The sequence below is a fragment of the Botrytis deweyae genome (genome assembly GCF_014898535.1).
Source record: "Botrytis deweyae strain B1 chromosome Unknown BDEW_015, whole genome shotgun sequence".
Lineage (NCBI taxonomy): Eukaryota > Fungi > Ascomycota > Leotiomycetes > Helotiales > Sclerotiniaceae > Botrytis > Botrytis deweyae.
In genome coordinates, this window is record NW_024066222.1 from 738,847 (window position 1) to 753,343 (window position 14,497).

Genomic DNA, 14,497 nt, shown 5'->3' on the forward strand with positions numbered 1-14,497 from the left:
AGACTCTATTGACATCAGAGCTGTAGTACAATACTGCAAATATGGCACCTCGAACAGAGTAGGTCTCTCCACCGGAATTTTATTTCCCACTCAATTGTATCCCTCTTCTGCAAAACTCTGGCTAACATCATGCCAGCTTTCCCCCAATCCGAGCATGTCTCTTCGACATGGACGGACTCCTTCTCGATTCCGAAGACAAGTACTCTATTGTCACCAACACCCTGCTCGAAAAATATAACAGGCCACCACTTCCCTGGTCCATAAAAGCACAATTACAGGGTCGACCTGCAGCTTCCGCCAGCGAAATTTTCTTTGGCTGGGCCAACCTCCCAATTTCCCGTGAGCAATACATCGAAGAACAAGAATCCCTCAAGCGAGAACTGTTTAAAACCTGTATGCCATTACCCGGTGTAACGAAACTCTTAGAAGTGTTAAAGAATGCGAGATCGGCAGCAAAGGAAGGAGAAAAGGAAAGAAAGCTACACATTGCCCTAGCGACGAGTAGTCATAAGGAGATGTACGATGCCAAAACTATGAATCATGTAACACTTTTCGAAGTCTTTCCTCCACACCGAAAAGTTCTTGGCGATGATCCACGAATTGGACCTGGACGTGGCAAGCCTGCTCCAGATATTTATCGACTAGCGTTGGACACTATTAACCAGAGTTTAGAAGAAGGAGAGGAGCCCGTGAAAGCGGAAGAATGTTTAGTATTTGAGGACTCGGTGCCAGGTGTAGAAAGTGGGAGGAGAGCAGGAATGAGAGTAGTGTGGTGTCCGCATCCGGAATTAAAGAATGAGTTTGTAGGGAGAGAAGGAGAAGTTTTGGCAGGATCGACTGGAGAAGGAGGAAACTTGGAGGAAGATGGTGTTGTTGGTACGGTGGGAGATGGATGGGGTGATTATGTGGAGACCTTAGAGAACTTCCCCTATGAAAGATATGGGATCTTGATAAACTAGAAGAGAGATATACTTAGACTTGCATATAGATGCTTCGCGATAGAATGTACAAAGTCGATTGACTTTTGATAAAAGAGTATAGAGTTAAGATACCTTGCCAGCAGCCCTTCATAATCTACTACAATGAAAACTTCTCAAGCATGGAACTACCACGTGTAAAATTTGTGCACAGAAAAAGAGACGGGGATCCGTCGTGTAGTTTCTCCTGCCTGGATCGAATCCCGTTCATCCTAAATAAATGGTGCGAGAGCAGTACTGCAGTATTCATTAGGACCCAGGTGATACCGATTCATCTAAACGAGTACTATGAAGTGAAGAGAGATAATGAATAGATCGGAGCTCGTCATCATTCATTCAACTCGGTACGCTTGACTTCACCACATCTATGCGATCCTTTGGCGAGTCATCGTGAATACACTCAAGTCAATAAACGCCATTCAATTTCTTAGAGTCACTTTCATCAATTCATATATCAAGATTTCAAGTTTGCACATCAATTTAGAGAGAATGCATAGTCTCATTGAAGATTGAAGCCCTCAAAGGGTCGCAGACAAAAGAAAGTAAAGCTAGAATACAGGAAAGTCGTCCATTGCAAGCAATTGAAACAACGATCTAAAGAAAGAAAATTAAATACAGAGAAAGGGCACGAATGCAATGTCTCATGAATGAAAAACCATGATAACTAAGAAGAAAATTGAAACCCCGCTGAAGAACCGCAAAGAACGCTTTCAAGGGTATCTTTTCCCAACTCCATCGCTATGCCTTATATCCTAGAAATACCTGAGATGAGACCGCCAACACCTTGCAATGTAATGCCCGTGATTGTAGAACCATGCCAGTACCAGAAAAAAGTGTTTTAAATGCCGTGAATGCTGTGCGAATGCGAATTGCTGTGAAAATGCCCTGGGTATCGTTTTCCGAAGACTCCGCTGTATGCGTGATGCTGAATGGATCTGTGCTGCGCAGTGTATCCTTTCGACTTGCACATGAAAATATGAAAGAAAAGCTTTTGAAGAGGCGCCTATGAATTGATTGACAGTGGAGCTCAGTAAGTCCAATTGTCGAGTGAAATCATGCAAGACGGTAGAGTGGGCGGCACAATACAGATGATTGATATCTGTTTTCCGAGAAGTAACGTATTCGCTACTGGAGCTCATACGATACAGAAACCGGTAAGTATTGCGTAAGTCGGAGGTAGAGAGTAAAGGAAATGCATGTATGGTGTCAAATAAGTCGATATCTGAACCCATAGAGTCAAGTTACCGCAATAATAACCTGCAAGAAGCAGGAGTGAAAGAAGAGAAGTGTATGTATGGCGCTGTTGCTGTATGCACAATGGCTCGTTATACGTTGAACGCTTTGATAATATCGAGTCGAGGTAAAATGAAGCCCGCAAATCGGAACATGAAAAGTGAAAAAAAGAAAATGCATCGAGAGGAGTGCAAAACCGCACTAAAACGAAGCCATCTGAACAAGTTACTGTCTGTGATATGCCGTAGGGATCCAGAATGCAATCGAGGAATCAAAAGGTTGATGAATGAAGAGAGCAAATTCCAGCTAAAGACCAGTTGATGACTGAAAATTGAACCTTGAATCTATTGCGAGTTTTGTTGACTGGAACAATCCTCCGGGTCTGGGTATGTGCCATCGCTATGCTGAGTGGTAAGACTGGGTAAATGTGGACTTTGTGAGACAAGGCCAACATTATGACCAAGCTGAGGGGTGGTGTAAGGACTGGTTGGAACAGTATGATTATGGTTATAGCTAGGGGGTTGACCTCTGAAAGATGTGGAATAGCCAGTGTGGGGCGGACCAGAGAATCCAAGACCATCATTGAACATGGTGCTGGCTTGAGGATTAGAACCAAAAGTGTTGAAGTTGTAACCCGGGTTGGGAGTATACGATTGTTGATTTCCCAGATGTCTTTGTTGAAACGAGCCATCATTATAGCCCCTACTGGTGGAAGCAGCTAAGTAAGGTGAATGACTGGCATGCTGAGAACGGTTATGGCTGTAGGAATGATATTTTGGGGTAGATTGATCATATGTACTTGAACGTTGATAGTGACCGTGATCGACATGTTGATATTCAACGTGCTGACGTAATTGAGGCTTGAAATTGGTGTTCTCTGCAATCATTTGCGGGGTACCATGAGACTCGATAGAGACGGGAGCAGGATACCCAGCGTGAAAACGCACAGCATTCATAGCAGAACCAAGCGCCATGCGATCTTCTTGTGACTTAGGCTTGAAGGTTCTGTTTCTATGCGGCATCAATTTACCGTCGACGTAATCTCCCCGCAACTTAGCAAGCGGCATCAATGACTTGATGATGATAGAAAAGTGGTCCACACGATTGTCGTTCTTATCCTTAAGAAGATGTCCGAGACCCTTGTAATCAGGCCATTGTGGGTGTGACCATGCAGTCTCCATATATTCGACATTGTATGCTCTCGCATACCATCTTAGGTCCTCGAGGCTATAAGCCATGACCTTCGCATTCTTGGGGTCAAGACCAAGAAGTCGACAAATCGTCTTCTTATAATCATCTTCAGCTTCGGCTTCCACTACTTCCTGTGATTTGACAGGTGTTTTAGTATTGACGAGACGTGAGCGAGTATTGGTCGGTTGCCCCTTGGTCTTTTTGGTTTGTGGAGTCTTGCTCATGACAGAGTTGGTGGTATTGGATCGTGTAGGAGTCTTGAGAGTCGCTCGACGACCTCGAAGAGTTGGTTTGGCATTGGATCTGACTGCTGAGTCGATGTAATCCTCTTCCTCGGACTCATCTTCGTCCTCCGACTCTGACATATTCTTACGCTTGGTTGAGTTGGTGACAGCTGATCGAGTAGGCTGAATGCGAGCTGGGGCTATTGGTGTCTTTGGACCAGCTGCATTACCGCGAGAAGTTTGATGAGGGCTGAAGCGGGCATATTTGTCATATGGCTGTGCCTCTTCAGGAAGCAATTTGGCTAAAGCTGTAGCCGCCGCTTCGGGTCCCACGCCTTTGCTCAAGAACTGACGACCTATTTCATTTTGGGCATCGCGCTGAGCGTTGATCTTTTTGTTATTGAGCTTCATCTAAGAAACTTACGTTAGCAGTAACTCAAAGATAGGAAAGGATAAAATTGTTTACCTTCAGCTCTCCCTGTGGATGACTAACGAAACGGTCGAGGTATGGAGCGTCCAACAACATTTTGCACAAGGCTTTAGAACGCTACGAAATAGATTAGATTATATTCTTTGGAGCATTGAATGCGTACTTACAGTGCAGGCTCCACAAATAGCTGTCCAACGTTGACCAAACGAAGTATGGATCATTGGTCCCTCAAACTTTGACTCATGAAATGCTTCTAAGAGTTTTACATCCATTTGTACAATTCGAGCCTTGTCCTGTGGTTTCTTCATTAGTATTTTGAAATGGGAGGGACTCAGGAATAAGTAGGAGGTCCACTTACAAAAATCTCCCAACAGACTTCCTCGATGGCATATGCCGGGTAATGATTTTCCTTAAACTTGGTGGCTGCTTGCGATAATCTGCCATGTTTGGTCGGCTTATCAATTATCGCATCATCGCCCTCTATTTCGACGGAGTTAAAGGCGTCGAACAAGTCTTTAATGTATACTCGCTGATCGGCAGGGTCAGCAGGAGCACCACTCACGCGTCCCTCCTCATAGGCTACATCCATACGATCATCGATTCGACGGCGCTTTGTCTCTTGCATGTCTTGGAGGTCTGAGTAAATGGCCCGGTACGGACCAGGGGGACCCCGAGGAGCCGACATCGATGGTCGGACGTGCTCCTCAGGGTACCCGCTGGTACCGTACTCGGAGCCATTGTCGTCTTGGTCCATCTTCTGGAAATGAATATGAAAGTTAGTCAATATTTTTTGAAGGTGAATCTTTCTTGCGTGGGAAATCAAAAAAAGTAAGAGTAAATATCTCAATGTGAAAGAATGCGTATGAATGAATGGAATATTGTACTAACTACACGCTGGTGTGCGAAACTGAAATTGGTCTTGAGTATCTGCAGATCAAAGAGTGCAAAAATAAGTCTGGATACGACAACTTGTGTTGATTATTTCAAAGAGAGTATGGTGTAGTATAATAAGTGGACGAGAAAGAGAATAGCAAGTAAAGAAGCAATGAACAAGAAAATATCTGATGGAACTTGTATTGTTTTCCTGTACTTTATTAGATTGATTGTTTTTAGTTGTATTGAATTGTATGTGAGATTGAAGGAGAGATTGAAGGAAAGAGGTTGTAGAATCTCAGGAAGTCGGAGTTCGAAAGTAGAATAAGGCGGGGTAGTTAATGTTTTTAAAAACAAGGGAAAGGAAGCGGAGTCGAGAAGAAGAACCAAATAAAGTGGGTACCAAGTCAATGTGATCAAGAAATATATTCAAGTGAATTCAGACCGTGAATGGAGGCTGTTTTTAAGAGGGAAATGAACCAAGCGAGGGGCCGTATTGGTTGATTAGGGAACTTGAAAACTTAGAAGAAAACCCGTACGAAAACCGAGGTAATGAGATATTAGGTGATTTCTACGAGCCAGTTAGAATGGGAGAAAGGCAAAATGATAGTGATTTGAATCAGAAAAGAGTGGCCTGTTGCCCTGGGATACAATGATTGCATTGTATTGAATTCTCGTCTGAACCCCTTTCCACAATCTCTTTGAATAGAAAAGTGGGCCCACGTGAATGAACCTTTCCAATCAACAGGAGATACAGTACATACTAGTATCTTCGGTACGCTTGTATTTCAAGAACGAATGAGTATTTGTAAGTGCCTTCTTGCATTGAAGCAATCGCTTAGAGTACATGTATTATAGCTTATAGAAGGAATTCAGAGAGTCCGGAGTTACATGGTGAATGCAATTGCGTGAGAATGGAGGTAATGGTCATATAGAACACAACCTTGGAAGTGATTGTTGACCAGTGTCTTTAGAGTCTTGATCATACCCCACAGCCAAGGTGCACAGTAAAATGTGATTGCATTCACAAATTATGTTAGGAATTTACAGGTTGTTCAAGAGTCTCCGGTGAAAACCCGGATGAGCTATGGACAATTGATGATAAAAGGACTGTCTTGGTTCCATCTTCATTCGACATATCTTGAGAAAAGTGATGAATAGTTGGGTATAGATCAGGCCGACTTCATCTGCAACTCCCTTCTTCACTTGCGATTATCTGGTCTTGTGTTAAGCTTTCAAACACAAGTTGCAACAAACATATCGGCATATGAACAGAGGTTTACTTGGTATGGCTTCAAGTACTGACAATCTCAAGCGGCAAATACTGGCGGATGCCAAACACTATGGGTGGTTACATGCAGCATAAATAGCACCACTAAGAGCTAATTGACAACGCATATTCACCTCCATAACAACTGGGATAATCACCAATACTAATAAGGAAAAGCAGCGGGATTACTTCAAGTGAAGTCGGTAATATGGATAGCCAGAGACTTCAGCCGACAATGATTACCAGTATCAAAGTTCAATGGACAACAGAATTGTTTGTCACTACTTTATATAATACAGAAGTGACACATGGACCAGAGACAGGTCATTGACTACTTCATGATTTCAAAGTGGGAATGAAGCTCGGAAGTTCCGACGTAAAACAAGCTCCGGTGACAGCGACAAATTAGAAAGACATCGACGAAAAGGGAGAGATGCACGGAATATATAGCTTTGCAAAGAAAGAGTCTGCTGTGGCTGAGCATACCTTTATGAAGGCCGAAGCCCATGCCATTTTGGAGGCATGAAGTTTTAACTATAGACTAGAAGTTCTTGTTGGCATTTTTCCTTGATTAAGGGGGGCCTTAAATAGATACTAGAAGAGGAGGGAGACTGTTAGCAACAATTCCAAGATCATTCTAATTCACCAATACCCAGCAATAGCTGTGGATCGGCCATGTTATTGATTCAAGCAAACATTTGGATAGGACATGTGTATGTGGAAGGGGGAACTCTCAAGGTAGCATATACAAATCTAAATCCCCGCTACCTTGATGAAAGCTCCCAGGTGTAATACTTGGCTTCGACTTGAAGCCAGGTGCACACCATATGTAAGTTGGTCTGATTATATTAGAGTCCACCTGACAACAGATTCTTTCTTGTAAATAGTTTACAACGCTTGTTGGCCATAGCTTTTCAAGCAATTGTGTTTATTTTTTCAGGCATTTTGACAAGAATCGTGCCCGCGGTGAACAGAGATAGGAATTGTGATTGTTTCTGTACGAGTGGAAGCGACATGATGGAAAGTGTTTCGTACCCTAATTGAATAGCATTGAGTTGCCCCAGTCGAGGGGCCACTGGCAATAGTTAGTACGGAGTCATTCTGTTGTCATAGATAGGCCGGTGAAGATTGTAAGGAAGTTTCCACTTACTTTTTTTGTTGCTGTTTTAGGACTTAATGTTTTTTTGTGCTTTCTGGAGACCCTGATTAGTTTTATAACTATCAAAATCCACTTAAGGTTCCGATTGAAGAGGTGAGGCTGCGGGGAGTTCAAAATCAGTAATACTCAATGGAAGCGGAGGCATGCTACATTGACAAAACCAGGGGGATAATAAAATAAAGGAACACGGAAGAACGCCCAAACTGCGGTGCTTAATCCTCCTCATAAGCAAGGTCGACAGTATGGGAAAGCATCATGTAGAGCACGAATGCCGCCGACTGTTGGAACTTTGTAGACAATACCGCTGTGATCCACAGGGAAGAGGAATGTAGAAAGAGTTGAGATAAGAACAAGAATGAACGTACATATATGGAGGAAGATAGAGGCCAACGACTAGGCTTGGTGTTTGCACAAGCTTGGGAGTAATGGAAGATGCTCACCTGTTTATAAATATTGTTAGCAAGAGACAAAAATTGTTAAAGTAGTCGGAATATCGTACGGGATAAAGATAGAAGAGGCACAAAGGATAGAACTCACTGTATTTTTAAGTCTGTCGGCAGCGAGGATAATCTGGTCAGTTTGGTCTTTCACGAAAGGTAAATTGCTGGCAAATTAGAGGTATACCTAAATCAATTCAAGTCAGCAACATGCTATCAAAGATGACTATAGGACTATTCTAAGTTGAACAGTGATTGCTTGAGGCACCTGATAAAATATCATCTCGGCGTCTGCTGCGCAACTGGTGCGAAAGCCATGCTTCTCATACTGATTTTGCAGGCAGGGCTGTCGAATTATGGTTAAACAGACAAAAGTGCATTCTGAAAGAGATACAGGTAAAATCTGATCAAGGTAACTTACTTTTTTGATGCTTCTAAGGGTCGTTGTGCCCATTTTCGATTGTTTTTGGTATTTTGATGGTTCCGTTGTTGGTGTTGTAGAAAGAAGCAAGAGAAAAAAAGTATTTGTGCGAATATAATTGGCAGTAAGCTGCTCAAATCTACAAGAGGAGCCTAGCCTCGACGTTTGCAGGGATCTTACTTCAGTCCTAAGCCTCTTTGAGAGAGCGGGCTACAGGTCACGCTGCGGTGCATACTCCCGGTCTAATTATAGGCCTCCTGGAGAGATTATGTGAAATATCTCACTTCTAACGACCCTTTGTGGGATATACATAATCTATTTACACGGTTGTGCTTTCCATTGAAGGCATTGGGAGGGCAGCTATTACAATCTAAACCCATATTCTTCTGTATTTGCTTCATGAGGATAATTCTAGATCAGTAACTTCCCTTTTATCTATTTCAGCTTCTTGTTAAACCCAGCAATTGAATTGAATAAACTGTGGATAGTTTGAAAGAGTGTCCTGTGAGGGTGAATATGCCTTTATTCTAACCAAAGCAATGCTTTAGACCATGTTGTCCACCCCGAGCCTGAGCTTGATCCTGTAAGCTGACTTCATCCCTGAGCTCCCTAATCTGTCCAGAACTTCTTTAGTCATTGAAATCTAACTGTAGTGACTTAGAATATCCAATTGAGCCTACCAAGTTCACCAAAAGACCTTTATTTGACTGAATGTCTCGTTGTTTTGTCTGAATTATGAGAGTATGCACCAATGCTTTTCCGGATTCGATCAACACTTCAACACTTCATCTCAAAAACTCAAAACCCTTCAAAACCTGCAATCAACTCTGATGGAGCACCAAGAACAAGGTACAATTGTTATGATATACTAAGTTTTGCTTCACAGACAACATTCTTGTGCTCAATAGACCAAAAGCTTACCACCACACCTATGAAGCACTTTCTTTGCAATTGGTGTAAATCATGGCAACCTTATAATAACCATTAGTAAGAATATCATATAATGTCTTTAACCTTCAATGCACTCAAAAAGGTATTATTTGTGATTGTGATGATCAATAAATCTCAGGCAGTAGATCTTAGCCTGCATCGCAGACCTCAAAAACACTTCCAGAACTTTTGAGAACAGTTGAACACAACACTACCAATTATTTCAATTACAAGAACCCAAGCACAAAGTCTTCTATCTGGCATCAGCAATCATTAGAATATTGAATTTGGCATCAACTACTACCCCTCAATACAATGAAGAAATTTGGCAAGTATGTTTCAGAGCTGGTCAACAGGGACGTTTTGGGCTCAATGGAGTTTGCTAATTGGTGTTTTCTTCCAATCAACTGCAACCTTCAACAATCAAAAGAACACGTTTACGAAAGCAATATTATCTGCTGTTGAGGAGACCCATCGACTACTAAAATAAACAAGAAGACGGAAGGTAGGTTGAGGAGGAAGGGATTGCCGCAAAAGTGTACGCTTGGGGTGGAACATCACTATCAAAGGCAGCCGAAGGCCTCTTGTATTTCGCGGCTATTGGTAGTAGTTCAAAAGAGATTGTGAAGAACGAGAAGGAAGGCTACTCGCGTGTCTCACATAGTTGGGGTCAGTACCATCTTCTGCTTCTCTCCACGTTGGAAACTACACGCATAAACGATAGGTCTCTACGGTGAAAGCCTCGATTGTCAATTGCAAACGACGGCCCTCGGCGCACTCGTTATACCTCACAATTGAAAGTCGCGTCTGGAATCAAGTGCGCATTAGGAACGGCTGTGCCACTGGCTTATGGTGGAAGTGCGCCGAAGTTGATACGGGCGTACATGCTCCGTTCCGATTCCACAATTGAACTACGTAGCAGTAATGCTAACAGCTTTACAGATTTTGCGATTTTTACATTGCTACTTGCAGACAGTCTACACAACAGACCTGAAGTCTTGTGTCTGCGCCAACACATAGAGGTTTATCATCAATTCCTAACTTATGCTCACTCGGCAAGTTTCGACGGTATATGGAAGGATCGTCGTTGACTTCGAAATGCGAACCCACCATCGACTATTACATGTATACAAAGTGGGAGATGGTCATAATGATCCAAGGTATTGTACAACACAAGGTACGGCAGCAAATCGAAATTACAAATTTGGAACATCAATACTACAACATTCCTTTACCACGACAAGCCGCGCTTGTTTCTGCGTTCTAGCGCGCAGCAACTATCAACATCGAATACCCCAAAATAAACAATGACTCCAAAACACCAATAAAGCAGACCGTAAAGAGAACCAACAGACTGCAGATTACTATTACATTGACTCAAAGAGAGAGATCTTCATTCCATTACTTGATGTCATGGCAAACAAAGCTTTTAGACATGCAATCTTGCATATCTACTACCATGATACCATAATACTGAAAACATCATTCTCAAAAGCCATAAAAAGTACTGGTAAAAGACCAACAAAAAACAAACCTGTTCATACTTGACCATCACGTGTTCGCTTCCGAGGGAAGCTTGACTTTCAAGCCCCTTTTCAAAAGTTGATTATGTTTTACAATTTCTGGGTATACTTCGGGCCCGACTAAATGCCTCATCAAACTTAGAGATATGACCTTTGATGTATATCATTATTTTTACCAATTTCCTCTTCCTCTTCTACCTCTACCTCGTCCAAAACCTCCTCCCCTATTAGTATTTTCACCTCCAGAACCCATCATGCCTTGATCAAACCCTCCACCACCAAATTGACCTCCCCCAAATCCCCCCGCACCTCCCGCCGAATTTGAGCCTCCAAATATCGAGGGATCCATCTGGCTAGGATCCATTCCACCTGCTGCCATCATCTGTTGCATTTGCTGCATCATTTCTGGTGTCATTCCCTCCATCCCAGGCATACCGCCTCCAGCTTGCATCCCTGGCATTCCACCCATAGCCATCATCATATTCATATCCTCAAACATTTTCTTATTATTCTGTGCGATTTTATTGGGGTCAAATTCTGAGCGCAATGATTCTTGTTTGTTGGCGTAGAGAGCCCAGGTAAACTCATCGAAACCGTAGTTGAAGTAATCAGATATGTCGGTACCAGGTCTTCTCCAAGGTTTGTCGTTTTCGTTGAGATCTAAATGGATTGAAATTAATTACATGAATAATTTTGGGGGAGGTAAAAGAGGACTAAATACCTTCATCGATATTGATTTGTGTGATTGGTTTTCCGGCTGGCTCATACATGGGCTTTGCATTTACATCAATTTTTGATATCGCCAGTCCAGGTAATTCTGCACCAGATATCGCTGGAGTCTCGGAATCCTTCTTTGTTTTTTCGGTTTTAACGGCGGAAGCTTTCTCATCTGCTTCGGTCGTGGATTTCGTATGGCTTGGAAGATCACTGCCGGGCAATTTATCATATTTGGTGCCTCTATTTTCACATTAATACTGAGCACTACGAGCTGGGCGCAAAACATACTGAGGCTTTGTCGACGGCGGCGCACCATCTTTCTTTTCTGTGATAATATCTATGTCCTGTACCCATATCAGCAGAAGCTAAGCAGAGCTTCGAGGTAACCATATCATACCGAGTCACTATCCTCGTCCTCATCTTCCTCCTCGCCCTCCTCTAAATCTTCATCCTGTTGTTCGGCTTTGACTTCAGGCTGCGCAGCTTCTGTTGGAGCGACTTGGTTTAAAGAAAGCGGCGCACTCTCTTCGGGCGCATAAAAATCATCATCTTCATCGATATCCATTTTGATTATTGGGGTTGTATTGAGAGTCCGTGTTGTAACTTCTGGGATTGATAGTTGTCGCGATACGACCTAGCTAGCTAGTTATGGTAAATAGGTACCTAGTATGGTATGTACTGTAACACAACAGCCTGGCCGCCTTAGTCTTAGTGAATATTAGACGCGTTCAGGCTTTAGTTTCAGGACGAGATGGCCCTGGAAAATTATGAAAGTTTTCTCTTATTATTCTTTGATTTTATCTAAATATTCTCCCCCAAGAAAATTCACAACGAGAGAATTATTCCAATATGGCTTTAACTAGATCTTTTTCTGGTCCAGGTGGATTAAGTATCAATACCAATTCTGCCAATTCTTTATTGTAAGTTAACCATTCAATTGAATTGCCCAATTCAAAGGTTTATTTATATTTATTTTGTCGTGTCAACCAACTCATTGCCCAAGCTTTTTGTGGAGCAAAGGGAAAGCTATCAAAATAATTCATTGTGAAAGATTTCATGGAGAGAGAAAGAACATTCAACGAAACAAAGAAAGAGCGATCCTAACATTTCATCCAGTAGCGGATCAGGAACGACACAGCCATCATCAGGAGGAATGTTTGGAAGTACACAGGCTGCGAAGCCTTCGACAGGTCTTTTCGGCGCACCTGCAACTACATCTGCTCCTCAATCTGGTGGTTTATTTGGTTCAACAACTTCAGCTGCTCCTGCTACAGGTGGTTTATTTGGCTCAGCTCCCGCAGCAGCAACCTCTGCGCCGGCAACTGGAGGATTGTTCGGAGCCGCTCCTGCTCAACCTGCGACTGGTGGATTGTTCGGAAACGCCAATACTTCTCAACCGGCTTCAACTGGGGGTGGATTATTTGGTTCAACGACTGCCGCGACGACTGCTCCTGCAACGGGCGGGCTATTCGGATCTGCGACCACTAACAATAATCAGACTCAAGGAGCTACAGGTGGTGGACTTGGGGGAGCACAACCCAATAATCAGACAGCTGGCGCAAATACAGGTGGTGGATTATTTGGTGGTACTGCCTCGTCACAACCTGCGCAGAATGGAGGTGGATTATTTGGAAATTTAAATCAAGCAAAACCTGCAGCATCTGGAGGTCTCTTGTAAGTGACCATCGCGATGAAAAAATAATGATACATCAACTAACTAGCTTAGTGGCGCAAGTCAACAAACTCAAACTCAAACTCAATCCCAACCACAGCAAACCTCCTCTCTTTTCGGCGCACCAGCTCAAAATCAACCACAAGGCCAAACAAATAACAATATGCTTGGGGGTAGTCGTTTCATGGGCCAGTCCCAACAGCCTCAACTTGTTCCAGGCGTTCAAATTGACCTTAGCCAAATGCGCGGCACGACACGATTCAATGACCTTAACGAAACCGTACAAAAACAAATCGAACACTTTGACCAAGTAATTCAAGCACAAATAGCCATGAAAAACGACTGCGATGCCATCATGCCTCAACATGGCAAGCTCCTTGAACACGTTCCCAACGACGTCGAATTTTGTCGGAGGAAATTACTCGGCATGGAGGAAGCCATGGAACGCGACGCCACTGAAATTGATCAAGTTCGTCAATTGATAAAGAAAGACGCGGACAATGCCACTCTAAGTTTCCGCGCAATCGATAATCAGAAATTGCCAACTCAATACCAGACCCCTGGCATCTGGGCTACTAAATCTACGAACAATCCCAATAGTGCAGCCAATGACACTGATGCCCAAGATTTGGTGTCGTTTTTCTCCGCTACCGCCGATGAACTAGACGCGACGCTCAAGAAGTACCAGAACAATTTCACTGAACTAGAAGCGCATCTAAGGAGTCTAGAACAAAGCACGGCGCAACAAACTCAAGCCTTACTAGCGCGCAGAAACGGAAGAGCGTATCAACAAGAAAACCCGGTCCAAGAGTTGGGATTGGCACTTGTAGAATTTGAGCAGAGTATTTTACAGGTGGCTGGGAAGATTGGCGCGAGTAGAGAAAGTATTCAAGCGTTGCAACTTGGAAGTTTCACGGGCCCTGGAGATAGGGATAGGAGGGGCGAAACGCCGACAGGGTTTGGGGGCAGTGTTAATGGGGCCAGTGTGAGGGGGAGAGGAGGTGTATATTAAAGAATGGGTGTATATAACGTTGGGTAGGCCGCGGAGAATCTGTTCCAAGAGAGATTAGAAATTGATTCAGGTGGCGTCTGGGAGTTTGGGTTGCGAGGTCTATGTGCTCGTTTTTCCGCGTAGCATTCATGTCGACATTTGCACGAGAAAAGCAATGTAAAGCAACGTATGAATTGACTGGAGATACCAAAAATGAAACCTAATGTACTATCTTCGAATTGGATCTAATGTCTTATACTTGTGAGAATATGGGTTTGCATGCAGTAAAGTGACTGGTAAATCATTGTCAATAAGTCCAAGTTCATGATGGTGGTCTATATTTGGAGCATATTCAAAAGTCGTTGCCTGATATTCAAATACTAAAATTTGGAATGATGTAAGTTAATTGTTATGTTTATTCTTGTATGTGAGAATTCATATAAATTCCA

The 14,497-nt window shown here is 43.0% G+C and overlaps 4 protein-coding genes across 4 annotated transcripts; 2 read left to right on the forward strand and 2 right to left on the reverse strand.

Moving 5' to 3' along the window:
* Window positions 1-41: 41 nt before the first annotated feature.
* EAE98_006923 (uncharacterized protein) lies at window positions 42-959 on the forward strand (the record flags this gene model as incomplete). The annotated part of the gene is made up of 2 exons (XM_038954546.1): window positions 42-58; window positions 137-959. 2 exons carry the CDS (start codon window positions 42-44, stop codon window positions 957-959), a joined length of 840 nt encoding a protein of 279 aa, XP_038809226.1.
* Window positions 960-2,554: 1,595 nt separating this feature from the next.
* EAE98_006924 (uncharacterized protein) lies at window positions 2,555-4,809 on the reverse strand (the record flags this gene model as incomplete). Its single annotated transcript, XM_038954547.1, has 4 exons — window positions 2,555-4,036; window positions 4,092-4,172; window positions 4,223-4,348; window positions 4,414-4,809. The coding sequence occupies 4 exons, from the start codon at window positions 4,807-4,809 to the stop codon at window positions 2,555-2,557; spliced, it is 2,085 nt and encodes a 694-aa protein (XP_038809227.1).
* Window positions 4,810-10,840: 6,031 nt separating this feature from the next.
* Window positions 10,841-11,950, reverse strand: EAE98_006925 (uncharacterized protein; the record flags this gene model as incomplete). Its single annotated transcript, XM_038954548.1, has 4 exons — window positions 10,841-11,328; window positions 11,390-11,625; window positions 11,674-11,729; window positions 11,783-11,950. The coding sequence occupies 4 exons, from the start codon at window positions 11,948-11,950 to the stop codon at window positions 10,841-10,843; spliced, it is 948 nt and encodes a 315-aa protein (XP_038809228.1).
* A 284-nt stretch (window positions 11,951-12,234) lies between these two features.
* On the forward strand, window positions 12,235-14,069 carry EAE98_006926 (uncharacterized protein; the record flags this gene model as incomplete). The annotated part of the gene is made up of 3 exons (XM_038954549.1): window positions 12,235-12,305; window positions 12,505-13,059; window positions 13,112-14,069. The coding sequence occupies 3 exons, from the start codon at window positions 12,235-12,237 to the stop codon at window positions 14,067-14,069; spliced, it is 1,584 nt and encodes a 527-aa protein (XP_038809229.1).
* Between the last annotated feature and the right edge of the window lie 428 nt (window positions 14,070-14,497).